General features: G+C 37.9%; 1 protein-coding gene across 3 annotated transcripts in view; it reads right to left on the bottom strand.

The window, feature by feature from the left end:
* Positions 1-14,295, bottom strand: part of ELL2 (elongation factor for RNA polymerase II 2) — a 78,862-nt gene that overhangs the window by 52,489 nt on the left and 12,078 nt on the right. For 2 of the 3 annotated variants that reach the window (XR_005832398.1, XM_040622069.1), the window contains exon 2: positions 9,826-9,873. The exons of the other annotated variant lie outside the window; for it this stretch is intronic. Coding sequence is in view for 1 of the 2 variants with exons in the window: in XM_040622069.1 (XP_040478003.1) it covers positions 9,826-9,873 (48 nt within the window). In the remaining variant the exon portion in view is untranslated. The remainder of the gene's footprint in view (positions 1-9,825; positions 9,874-14,295) is intronic. 3 annotated transcript variants of the gene reach the window in all.

Below are 14,295 nucleotides of genomic sequence, written 5' to 3'. Positions count from 1 at the left end.
GCTGGGGGCATCACAATGCCGGATTTCGAGCTGTACTACAAAGCTGTGATCACAAAGACAGCATGGTACTGGCACAAAAACAGACACATAGACCAATGGAACAGAATAGAGAGCCCAGAAATGGACCCTCGGCTCTTTGGGCAACTAATATTTGATAAAGCAGGAAAAAACATCCGGTGGGAAAAAGACAGTCTCTTCAATAAATGGTGCTGGGAAAATTGGACAGCTACATGCAAAAGAATGAAACTTGACCACTCTCTCACACCATACACAAAAATAAACTCCAAATGGATGAAAGACCTCGATGTGAGACAGGAATCCATCAAAATTCTAGAGGAGAACATAGGCAGCAACCTCTACGACATCGGCCAAAGCAACCTTTTTCATGACACATCCCCAAAGGCAAGAGAAACAAAAGATAAAATGAATTTATGGGACTTCATCAAGATTAAAAGTTTCTGCACAGCCAAGGAAACAGTCAGAAAAACTAAGAGGCAGCCCACGGAATGGGAGAATATATTTGCAAATGACACTACAGATAAAGGACTGGTATCCAAGATCTACAAAGAACTTCTCAAACTCAATACACGAGAAACAAATAAACAAATCAAAAAATGGGCAGAAGATATGAACAGACACTTTTCCAATGAAGACATACAAATGGCTAACAGACACATGAAAAAATGTTCAAAATCATTAGCCATCAAGGAAATTCAAATCAAAACCACACTGAGATACCACCTTACGCCAGTTAGAATGGCAAAAATAGACAAGGCAAGAAACAACAATTGTTGGAGAGGATGTGGAGAAAGGGGATCCCTCCTACATTGTTGGTGGGAATGCAAGTTGGTACAGCCACTCTGGAAAACAGTGTGGAGGTCCCTTAAAAAGTTAAAAATTGAGCTACCCTATGATCCAGCCATTGCACTACTGGGTATTTACCCCAAAGATACAGACGTAGTGAAGAGAAGGGCCATATGCACCCCAATGTTCATAGCAGCAATGTCCACAATAGCTAAATCGTGGAAGGAGCCGAGATGCCCTTCAACAGATGACTGGATTAAGAAGTTGTGGTCCATATATACAATGGAATATTACTCAGCTATCAGAAAGAACGAGTTCTCAACATTTGCTACAACATGGATGGCACTGGAGGAGATAATGCTAAGTGAAATAAGTCAAGCAGAGAAAGACAACTATCATATGATTTCTCTCATCTATGGAACATAAGAACTAGGTTGATCGGTAGGGGAAGAAAGGGATAAAGAAAGGGGGGGTAATCAGAAGGGGGAATGAAACATGAGAGACTATGGACTATGAGAAACAAACTGAGGACTTCAGAGGGGAGGGGGGTGGGGGAATGGGATAGACCGGTGATGGGTAGTAAGGAGGGCACGTATTGCATGGTGAAAAAAAGATTTAAAAAAAAAAAAAAAAAAAAAAGAAGTATTGATCTCCAAGGTGAAATTCAAATTCCTTAAGAAGATGGGAACATTTGACAAAACAGTTTACCACTTTGCTCATGCTGAACCATAGGACTGAAAGCATTTTCTTCCTCTTTGATTAGCCAACTCCTGGTAACCCTTCAAAGCCCAGTTCAAACATTACTTCTCTGAGAACTTCCTGACTGTTGCTCTTCCCCTTGCTAGCTGGAGGTACTCAACAGATGTTTACATGAATGTGAGAAGAAGTAAAATGCTTACTGAACATTTATTACAGGCAAGTGGGGATCACTGTAGTGATGAGAACAGGCTCTGAAATCAGATGCTAGAGTGGATTGTAGGCTCCTTTACTCACTAATTGTGTGAGTTCAAAAACTAACTTCAGAGCCATGGTATGTATACACATCAGCAAAATGGGAGTACCTGCTCATAGCGTTCCTGGGAGGATTAAATGAGAATATGTATAAAGTGTTTAGTATAGAGTTCTTAGCATGTAATAAATATTCAATTAATTTTAGCTGTAATCACTGGAATATATCAACAAAATAAATGAATAGATTACATTTATGCTAAATATAGTATAAATTATAAGACTAGGTAGAGAGAGTTGAGAATTCTTAGCCTGGTAAGGGCAAATTCATTAGCCTCAAGGCATGTCCGTGGACTTTTGAAGTCTTGAAATCCAAAACAAGTTATTTTATAAGTAAAGGTTTTAGCTTAAAAACAAATCTGAGAACATTATAATTTCATACTTTTGTTCCTTCCAGTTAGATCACAATTCAAGAATGGTTATAAAAATATACCTTCCCTGTAAATTCTCCCAGATTATCTAACATATGGAGCTAACCAAGCAAGCTAGTCAAGGGTGAGGTCAGGAAAGAAAATTTTTGAAAAGATTTTATTCAGATAAAATCTTATCACAGAACACACAGACTGTCTACTTGCACTGCACTGCTGTAATTCATTGAATCTACGATGCCAGCAATTGTAAGACTATGATTTTATGTACCACTGCATAATATAAAATGCTGACCAACTATGACACAATACTAAGATGCCGTTTATGAGAGGCATTCCAATGCCGAAGACATTCAATGTTAAAAGGCAAATTTCAAAATATTGTTTGAAATAAGATCCAGGGCTTGGACATATTCTGCTAAGTTGTTTTTCCTGCTTATTTAAATTTCTTTCTTTCTTTTCTTTCTTTTCTTTTCTTTTCTTTCTTTCTTTCCCTCTCTCTCTCTCTCTCTCTTTCTTTCTTTCTGTCTAGATTTTATTTATTTATTTGACAGAGACAGCCAGTGAGAGAGGGAACACAAGCAGGGCGAGTAGGAGAGGAAGAAGCAGGCTCCCAGACGAGGAGCCCGATGCGGGGCTAGATCCCAGGACTCTGGGATCATGACCTGAGCCGAAGGCAGATGCTTAACCACTGAGCCGCCCAAGCGCCCCCCTGCTTATTTAAATTTTGACTTTTCTTTTTTTAATAAAGCTCTTATAAGCTCATCTTATGTGCCTAGAATGGCATCTTTTTTTTTTTTTTAAAGATTTTATTTATTTATTTGACAGAGATAGAGACAGCCAGCGAGAGAGGGAACACAAGCAGGGGGAGTGGGAGAGGAAGAAGCAGGCTCCTCGCGGAGGAGCCTGATGTGGCGCTCGATCCCATAACGCCGGGATCACGCCCTAAGTCGAAGGCAGACGCTTAACCGCTGTGCCACCCAGGCACCCCTAGAATAGCATCTTGACATAGTAAGAGGTCAAAAGATACTTAAGTAATGTTCATGGTTCAAATTAAGGGTGGTTTAGCTTGAAGAGACACAAGGTATTATAGAATGGTAAAATACTACTTTCCAAGCTTAAATAAGTGAGTGCTATTACACTGACAATTTCTGTAACACAGGTGACTCAATTTCACAAGTTTCAGTTTTTGGTGGGAAACAAAAAGGCAAAGCCATCAGTGGCAGATTTTATTGACAAATAGATACTGTCAGTTAGGAACAAGAGCTGGCATTTCAAAGTCCTATTTACCTTTGTCTCTACAGTGTCAAGCATGGTGCATGGTACACAGTGAGTATTCATAAATGCTTGTTGAATGTAGACAGTAAGCTTAACTCACTGCTAAGAATGCAACTTATGGTGTTTGTGGCTGCTTCAGATTTCAATCACAGTTCCAATTATTGCTTTCCGAAGTGACTGTAGTGTGGTGAAGGACAGGCCAGAACGCCATGAGTTCCTGTTTGTGATCATATTTTGGGAGGCTTGTCCTTTGTAGTCCACACTGAATCTGTGGGAAGGTATGGTCAGCAAGCACTTTGAGATAGTTTCTACAGGAACTACAAACACAAAGGCAAAGTCATCCTCCCACCCTTTGCCCTTTTGCAGTCTTCCAGGGCAGGGGATGGCCTGGTCCCCTGGTACCTGTCATGTTACCCAGCCAAGGTGTGAAACAATAGATGGTGAATTTAGCTTACTGCTCTCCTTCTTTGGAAACCCCACTGCTAGTTCTTATCCAGAAGAAAAGCAGGGCAGAGGTGTATGGCAGCATAAAATAGACCAATTGGTCATTTTACAATAGCTTCATATTGTGATTCAGTTATTGTTTGAGATAAAATGAGTTTCTACAATGTCAGCCCATACTCTTGGCCGAATGAGCTTTTATATATATATATGTTATATATGAAATTATAATATGTTATATATAATATAATCTTAGATATATATTGGAGTTAAATATTTCTTTCAAATTAGGCCATTTATTGTATTAGGCCATTATTCTATTGATATCTTAGTAAATTAACACATGGTTTAAGAGTTATGATTCAATGCAAATATTCAACTGTTATCCATATATGTCAACCACTGTAATATTAAAAAAATTAAAACAGAACTGTCATTACAAAAAGATATAATTCTAACATCTTTTAGTATTAATTACATTCAGAGCTGAGTGTATAAAGGTAGCTGTTAGTCAGCAACCTTTGAGCAGACTGACTAAACACAACCATTGGCAAAATCAGTGGGCTAGCCAAACCAAAAACATCAGGGGAAAGCAGTCAGAGTACAGGCATATCATCTACGAAGGAATGGCAGTGTTAGGGATTTATTTTAATCTCCGCTGCTATTTCAAATGGATAGTTATCTTTGCTTCCCAGGTATCAAGTAGGTTAGAGAACGGTAGTGTGCAGAAAGCATCTGTAGGTGGTTTGAAATTGCTTACTAATTTCAAATACTATATAATTTAGTATTTCAGACCTGATCTTCTCCCCAACCCTGCAAAAGAAAATAAGCAATTGACAAAATATTTCTGAATGCTTACAAGAAAAATTCAACCCTCTGTTCTTTTTAGTTAATGACTCCACTGCACAAGTTTTATAGCATTATTCAAGCCTTTAAAGTTAGCAGTTAAATGCCGATTTAATCTTCAGAAGGTCACAGTGCCTTTTGGAAGACATACATTTAAAACTTGTTTGGCTGGTTATTCCTTGTTCATTCCTGGAAATGCACGTGTGACTCACTATTTTACAGGAGGCACTACATGGTACTTATAGAAAATATTTCCTATTTTCAGTCCTCTTCTTAAAAATAATTTCTAAATTATATATGCCAAACTAACTTCTATTTTCTAAAGCCTCTGGGATTGCTGAGTCTGAAGTAGGCAATTAAATTAGAAAATTTTGGAACAACATTCTCATAAATACCGAGGTCTGGAATCCCACTTACTTCGACAAAGTTAACATTATTTCTCACTGCCCTGGGATAGTCATTCCCTGGACATGAGTCTCTGAGGCTGCAGGCAAGTACACTCTGCAAGGCCATCAAAGGCCAGCAGATGTGGCCATTATTTGCCGCTGAAAACCTTGCCATTTCAGTTTCCATCTGAATGACACCATAGATTTACCTATTTGTGTATGTGTATACAGATTTTAATAGGCCTTCAGGAATTTTACTTATCTATCACCAGGATATATTTTGCATCCACTGAAATCTTTGTTTAAAATGCTGATTCAGGGATGCCTGGGTGGCTCAGTAGGTTAAGTACCTGCCTTCGGCTCAGGTCATGATCTCAGGGTCCTGGGATTGAGTCCCGCATCAGGCTCCCTGCCCAGTGGGGAGCCTGCCTCTCCCTCTGCCCGTGCTCTCTCTCTCTCTCTGACAAATAATAAAATAAAATAAAATAAAATAAAATAAAATAAAGTAAGATAAAATAAAATAAAATAAAATAAAATAAAATAAAATAAAATAAAATGCTGATTTATAGGGATGCCTGGGTGGCTTGGTTAAGCGTCTGCCAGGCCGCATCAGGCTCCTTGCTCAGCGGGGAGCCTGCTTCTCGCTCTGCCTGGTTTTCCCTCTGCCTGCCACTCCCCCCTGCTTGTGCTCTCTCTCTGACAAATAAATAAATAAAATTTTGGGAAAAAATGCTGAATCATACCAATCAGAAATACACACATGAGCCTTGTTCCTGACAGTGCCATTTACATAGGAGTTCAGAGTGGCGAGTTCTGGATAGGTCCTACATTATTAATTCTTTCCCGAGTACTAGTCTGTGTTTGTCAGACTCTGAGTTCCCTGAGGGCGGAACCCATGTCTTACACGTCCATGTATCTGCACACTAAGTACCTAGCAAAGTACTTAGCACCAGTAAGGACTAAAAGAATGTCTGTGCAATAAATAAGAAACAAATACAACAACAAACCTATTAGCACAACCATTGCTTAGGCACCTGTTTATAATTTATTGTGAAGAATAATTAGGTCAGTAGAGAACTACATCAGTAACAACTGCCATTACTTGAAAACAATGAGTTTACTTGCTTTCAGTACCTCTCCTTTCAAAGCTGTACCATATACTGATGAGAACTTTCCCCTGGCAGTGTGAAGACTTAGACTGTAATTACAGCTCTGTCTCTTTGAGTCTTTAGAGAAGAAGGCTTCAACAAACATAAAAATACAGAGTGTAGTTTTTAAAATTTTACCGGAACACATATTTTTGGAAAATTTTCACCTGCTACATTTTCAGTATCCAGTTAAAATACAAGAGGCAGAACTATAGTTCTGTAAATATACAAATGGTTTGTGTAAAGCTTACCTGACTATCAAGATATGGCTTTTGGAAACCAGATGTATTATACCAATACACCCCTCTGAACATTGTAATTCAAACACCTCATTACTGTAGCCCATGTGAATCTTACCAGCTACGTTTTCAGTTAATTAGAATGATCCACAGAAATTTATAATCCTAGTAAGCCTTTAGTTATGAGTATCCTAGATGTGGGAAGAACTGTGAGGATAACTGGTTGACCCATACCCTTCAGAATCCATAAGGCATTTTTGGCTGATTTATTCACCTCCTAATATTCACGAGTTTAGAAGTCATACTCAACTGCTCCCATAGATATTTCCTCATCTTTCTGAATCCAGAAAATGCCTTCCATGACTACTCAATTTACTGAGCACCGTCTTTGACTAAGCGAAAGGGGTGAGCTGGAATGTGAAAGATGCAATTTACATTTTTTTATGCTATAAAAGCTGCAGGTCAACTGCAATGATAGAAATCCAGGTAGTCAATGGTTCTCAGCAATTTCACACGTTAACAGCATACTGCGATAGTTTGTTTAATGTTCCAGGCTGCATTTATTTAGAGGAAAACTTCAACCTAAGAGAACATGTTCAGGCACAAAAGTAAATAAGCTTAAAAGCTAACCTGCCAAGACCCAAATTCTGACCTTCTAAAGACATTACTGAAGCAAAAAAAATCCTATAATTAGTATCAAGGAACAGCAGTAACTACGCAGTGCTTAGTATCAGAGAAACAAAATACTCTTAACGGTCTCTTAATGGTCACTTTTGAAATGATATTTTAACAGTACTTCAATTATGTTTCAAATATGCCTATATATGACACTACCATGACAGTTAATGTCTTTGATTACATTTGATGTAAAAAGACTGTATATTTGTTAGATTTGCCAAATCCTTTGCAGAAAAACTTTTGAAATTTCTGAAACACCGTGTTAAAATTTCTCATTAAGAAAAACTACCTTTTGTGGGAAATCTAAATTTAAGCCTTTAAAGCCTTCTTAAAAGTCCTGAACATTTTCCACACAGGAAAACTATAAGCATACTTCTTCAGGGCTTTTAAAGCAATCAGCACAGGCAATGTTAAATTATCATGGCTCTCGAGAATAACAGAGGCGCACTGTACAGAAGACCCTCACATTTGTGGCTCTGCGTATTCCCTGTAGGCTGTGCCAACCCACTCTCTCCCCTGTAATGATTCTTTGTTTTTACTAAGTCCCAAAGGGCTGGTGAGAGCTCCGCAAAGGGGGGGGAGGAGGGTGGATGGAATGCAGCTGCAGGCTCAGAAACAATGCTGAGTCCATATATTTTGTTCCCAGTTAGAATAATAAAAAGGGGGCTGCGGGTGGGGGTAGGAGTGACGGGGTAGAGGAGACAGAAAGCAAAGTAAGCAAGGTAGGGCCAAATATTCCATTGCTTTCAGTCTACAGCCTCCTGCCCCTCCCCCCCCTCTACTAAATCCAATAACCATTTGGGTTAAAAAAGCTTATCTGTTAAAGTTCAAACACCCATTAAGATTTAAACCTATCAGTCATTTACATCTAAGTTATCTCTATCAGTGAACTACACCCAGGCAAGGAATGGAATAGGAAGAGAGAATGAAGCTTGCAAAGATAAACTGAGGAAGCCAGGACACAGGAGACAGGAAAGCCTGGGGGAGGTAGGTAAGAGAATTCAGAAAAGGACGTCCAAGGTCTCAAATCTCAACTGCCAGCTTTGCAGTGGTGCCTGGGGCCTTTTGAGGGCAAATGGTGTGCCAGAGAAAACCATATTCTTTCTAAGCCTGCTAAAAGCTGCATGTGTCTGAATCAAGATTTTGGAAGCCTGAACACATTGGTTTCTTATTATTCAGTCTAACTTGGTGCCTTTTAAGAAAATGTTCTTCTCTCTCATTTATTTCCCTTGCCTTTATGTCCTAACTGGGAAGAGAGAGAATTAAGGGAAGAGGAAGATCCCAAACAAGGTAACAGCTGCTAGTGAGGGAAAAGCAGCTCAAACCTCACTCTACTCTGCTAGGTCTTGACCTCTCATCTCAGATAACCCTTTACTGAAAATCCTTGGAGCCCTCCAGGGTTCAGACTCAGGCTTGTCTTGGAACATCTTTCAGAGATTACTGATGCCATTAAATTTTGTGAGAAAACTTAAGCCTTAGATAAATAACCAAAACTAATACCTCAAAAATAGTGCCAAGAGGTGCTAAGGACTACCTAAAAAGCGGTAAAACAAAATGCAGAAGGATGCTTGCTGCAATTAGGATCCCATTCATAAACACTCAGTTACTAGGGGAGAAAAAAAAGGACTTCATTGTAAAGCTATCATGTAGAAGCAGAGCTCTGACATCCACACACAAACATCTCCTTCAAGTTAGCCTTATTTAGAAGTACTCTTAGCTGGTATTGAATGATAGAATTAAAATTCTTGACTCTTGAAATGTTTTTGAGTTATAAAGTTTAGAAAGACTGCATTGATTTACACTGAATTTTTGCATTTTATGACATGATAAACAAAGATTCACAAATGTAGATTTAAAATAAGCTGGAATATGATCTCCCTCCCTCAGCTTGCCTTTTTTCTAGCCCTCTAAAATCCATTTACAGATATTGCAAATCTCCATGCTACAGTCAATATATAGACACAAATTCAGAAAGGCATATTAAGGGATGGAATAATTAAGACTTTTTATTAATATTAAATATTAATAGTAATAATTAAAAGATAATACTGACATTACTGTAAAGTTTATCATCTATTATAAACACAAAATTCATAGGTATATTTTATTAGGAGTTATCATTTATAATGCTTTTAAATGCAGCGATAAAATACACGAAATTTATTCTGTGTACTGAAAAAACTCAATTTTCGATTTATACATCTCTTAATATGTACAACCAAAGAAATTAAGTCTACAGACAGCAAAAGTTCATCAATAGTAACAGCAATCACATAATCATAACTTGACTGAAATTAACAATTCCTTATGGTTGCTTAACTGTGGTAAAAAAATACTTATAATACTGTGACATATATTATACTTCAAAAAAAGGTAAAAAATGTAATTATTCATGATTTGGGGAAAAAAACTACTCTTCAGTAAGTATATCTGAATTACCTTTTAAATAAATCAGGAAAAGATAATTCATGTGTATTAGTGTGTCTGAAATTTACATTTAGTCATAAAGTTCACAAAATATGAATGACCTTATATTGAGGCACAAGTGAAAACAAATTTTAAGGGTTTAAAGATAATAGTATATAAGAAGAATATTAGATTTTCTTGCTGAATCAACAAGAGTACTCACCCCTTGGAGCCCTTGGAACTGAATCGAAGGTCGAAAAGGAATTAAATTCTATTAAAAGAAACATAAGAAACAAACAGGTCAACCTTCGTTACTGTGTCACAGAACTAAATGTTTAAATCTGTGCATCTGGTCAGTGCTATATAGTCTGTGAAAAATCTTTTCATTATATAACTAGGTTTACATATCATCATATTAAGATGCCTTAATGAACAAGATCATACTGTTGACATTTCTCTGAATCACACAACCACAGGTATATTGTGGCAAGGTAGTCAGGTTTTTGAAAATGACGCTATTTGGCAAAAAATGATTAGTATGCTAATTCAATTTCACATTAAAAAAACGTATTTTTACTTAGTTTCTTGATATGTTTTTAAAAGGCTAGGGGGAGGGAAGAGATAATTAGAGGAACTTTATAAAACTCTAACAGGATACTATAATAGAAAATCAAAAGTATTTGATAATGAACTGTGGTTTCCAGTTTCTCACATTTTACCATAGGTTAGTTTCTAGTTGAGGGTCAAACATATTACCAGTTTTCTTATAAGATTTTCAACAAGAGAATATAATTTCTAGAACAATGGTTTGTTTTATAACAAGCTTTGTCCTCCTCATAACTTTAATATTTTTGTCACAGAGTTGTGTATTTAGAAGAAATACTTTAAGAATCTACCATAGTCTCAGGCATGATTTCCTATATCTGAAGTCACCAGTATGTTTTTCTAGGTAATGCTTTTTCCAAACTCCTTTGAGGCTGGTTATAATTTCCTCTCTGACTCTCTGCAACTCAAAAGCTGTCTTCGGCTCAGTGCTGGAATTTGAAATTCTCTATCGATTTCATCAATTCTTCTTGTCAAACAAATGCTAACTTTTCTCAATTGTCAAATTGCTAGCTTCTCCCTGGATATCACAGCTTCTTTACACTCAGAGACACCAGTCCTCTTAGCTCTTTTATCATGCCTTTCATTTCGAAAGCTGGTGCCCTTCACTTTGCTCTTTCTACATCCACTAGCTCCTGGAGGCTCACTTTGCCTGTTTGGTGATGACTCTGAATCTCTTCTCTATTTGTCAACTCCCTTCTCTCCACAGCCTAGTACTTATCATTGTCTAGGGACATTTTGCATTAGAAACTCGAGGACAGCAAAACAGGCAAATGCTATACTAACTTCCCTTCCCTACTCCTCCCTCAACCAAACTAGCACCTCTTTCCTACTTTTCTGGCAAGCATATGTCTATCTTTTTGGTTTTCTGGGCTCACAACCTTAAATTAATTTACAGTCTCTTTTCCCTTACCCCTAATATTGTTAGGCCATTATACACTGCTAGAATTAGAGAATTCTGATTCATAGATAATACAGTCAAGGCCTATTCCCCATAGGCCACGTGTGCCATTAATAACTAAGCTGGGACCAGGACCCAGGGCTCAATCCTCCTACTCTGCCATGCTGATCTTCTTCTACCACCTTGTTCTCCATACACATCTGCTATGGGAGACTCAGGTGCATGATCAGGACCTACTCCTTTATCCCAGAGTTTACATGTTTGTTGGGGAATATGTGAGAATGATTAAACACTAGGCTAAGTACAATGGGGAGGTGCAGTAAGAATTCTCAAAAAGGAGAGAAGAATTCTCAAAAAGGGTTAGAAGAAATAATTAGAAAAGCCAGAGGGCTTATGGAAAAGTGGATCTTAGTAGCAATTTTGAAAAGACAAACTCAAGGGAAAGGGAATGTCCTGAGCAGAAAAGCAAGGAGACAGGAATGGATATCATGTGAGCAAAGGGCAGGTCTGCGTGTGTGTACAGAGTTCTTTCACACTTGAAACAGAACACAAAGGATGAGAACTGACCTGGCGATCCCTGCCTAATCTTTCCTTGACCTCAAAATTTGTCTTCAGTTTTAGCTTCTATACACTACAGGATAAATAGGACAGTAATTTAAATTTTAGATCTCAGGATTTCAAAGGTTTATCACCCTGTGAAATAACCCTGCCCCGATCTCTTCTATTACCCCCTCAGGGATGGCCTTTAAGTCTTGCCTTTGACATGATAAACAATTGAAGGGGCTTCTAATTTTTGGCACAACAAAGTGAGTTGCTGAAAGAAGTGTTCCAGGGAAAGCAGCTCTTTCTGTCCTGTGTAAGAAAGAGGGAGAGAGATGGATTGGGGCTAGGGAAAAGGATTAGGCACCAGCTCTGGAGGATGCTTTATTTAGAAATAATCTAGTGATAAGGCCCAAATTAGTATGACTTCATCCAGAGCCAACAGGAAAGGAGATGGTGGAATGAGCAGACTTTCCCAAGAAAGAATGATAAAATGTACTGAAAACTCGAATATCAGGCACCAAAGAAAAATGAAGCAAAGATGGCTTCACAGCTCCAAATCTTCATCTTCAGCCAGTCAGCTCCAGATTCCCTCAAATTAGGCTCTTAGTCTCTGTTTTGAAAACCTCCAGACTGTTTCAGGCCCCTATCACTGAGCACCTAGATAAAGGCCTTCCTTCTTCCCTTCAATTCCTTCCAAATACTGCCCATCATTCAAAGAACTAACAGAAGCCCTCCTGGATACCATCTCAGCATGTCACACAGGCTGCAGTGGGTTCCTTCCCAATGGGTTCTATCAGAGCAAAGCAAACTTCTCCACATGGAAAAGAGACCTGTCACCTACAGGACCAACCAGTTTCATCTTCCACTTTCTCCCAATAGTGTGCCTCAGCTGTGTTAACCCTTTTGGTTTTGTAAACATCTTCCTATTTAAGATTTTATTTTTAAGTAATCTCTACATCCAGTGTGGGGCTCCAACTCATAACCCCAAGATGAAGAGTCACATGCTCCAGTGACGGAACCAGCCAGGCACTCCTTCCTAGTTCTACTTCCTTCCTTTCCTTCAAGCTGGCATGCCTTCCCAAGCACTATTTTGTTAATCCATACTAATAACTTACTTAACATTCAAGTTTAAGATTAGTTTCTTCAGGTGGGCCTTTCTTTGGTTAAATCAGGAATCAAGACTCCATGGGTTTAAGCACCCAAGGCAGGTAACGTGAAAGAGACTGATGTAAAGCAACATGGAGTGTCAAGTACCTGGAGAATAAAAGCCCGACTGAGAAAGGATTCAAATTTTGAGATGTTAAACCTTTCCCAGCCAAACCAAAGACTGATGCCAACATTTTGCTAACTCTGAACTATGCCCACTTTGAGTTAACTCTCCTTAGCTGTTGTTTTTCCAGATGCCTTTGTCTAGGGTTCCACTACATTGGGGATGTATTATTTTCATAGGCTGTCTTACTCCTAGTTGTAAGGATAGGTTAAACACATATTTAACTTAAAAAAGTATTATCTACATTATGCTCAGCTAAAGAAAAAACCTATTGTAAAATCATTTTGGCCATGTTTTCTTTATACTACTTTATAGCAGTATGTTACTATACACATCTACTTTACAGATTACTATTCATTGTAGTATAGACAAAATAATACAACCACACTTTATGTTAGTTTAGGAACTTTCAAGAGTAATTTTGACTTTAATCAGTTTTTTTTTGTTTCAGGACTTGAATCCAGAACCTAACCTTCTGATATGCTTACAGTTCTATCTGTATTGCTTGATTTCTCAACAGAAATGATAATTTTTGTTTACATAGTTTTGTAATGTACAGGGCATTTTTATATCCATTGTTTCAAGTGAGCCTCCTAAAACCAGCCCTGGGTGGTAGGAAGGCATCATTATCGCCCATTTCAGAGGGAGATAAATGAGTCTCTAACAGGTAAAGGGTATTGCTCAGGAACACCAAGCTAGTGATTAGCAAAGCTGGGCTTCAAAGCCAGCCCTCTGAATCCTAAACACAGAACACTTTCCTTCTCTTGCCCGTGTAACAGGTTACCTCCCAGTGCTGAACATTTAAAAGTCCTTAACTTCTCATTCAGTTCTGGCATTTTTTTTTCTTTTCTTTTTTTTCGTGGCATTCTGTTTCCAAGGAAAATGAATTTCATAAAATCATTACAATTTCCAGACTTCAGTTTCTGATTAAATAAAAACTAAACAATGACTTTTGTTTTTTGCTATAAGGACCATGTATAACAAAGGAACATATACAAATATACATTCTCATTCCTCATTTAAAAAGTAATAAAACTCTCTTGTATGGAATAGTTACGGGTGCTTAGCCAATAGGACAAACTAAGATCCTTGATACTAAAAAACTCCTTTAAGATTATCTGACAACCCAGAAGAGAAAAATACATGAAAGAAGCACCAAAGCTTTATTGATTTCAATTCCAATTTTAGACAAGAAGATGTTAGTAAATTACCAGATGTTACTAGTTCTAGATGCTTTAAAAATGCAACAAGAGGAGACAGCTTAGAACTCTATACCACTTATTATGCATCTGACCACTGTGTTAATGGGGTAGCTACCAGGAATGAATTCTAAAAGTCAATACCATTATAAGCAAATGTTTCACGCATGTTACCTT

This window comes from Ursus maritimus, unplaced genomic scaffold (assembly GCF_017311325.1).
Source record: "Ursus maritimus isolate PB19 unplaced genomic scaffold, ASM1731132v1 scaffold_5, whole genome shotgun sequence".
In the NCBI taxonomy this organism is placed as follows: domain Eukaryota; kingdom Metazoa; phylum Chordata; class Mammalia; order Carnivora; family Ursidae; genus Ursus; species Ursus maritimus.
Note: the sequence above shows the minus strand (reverse complement) of the source record. Positions and strands in the feature narration are given on the sequence as shown.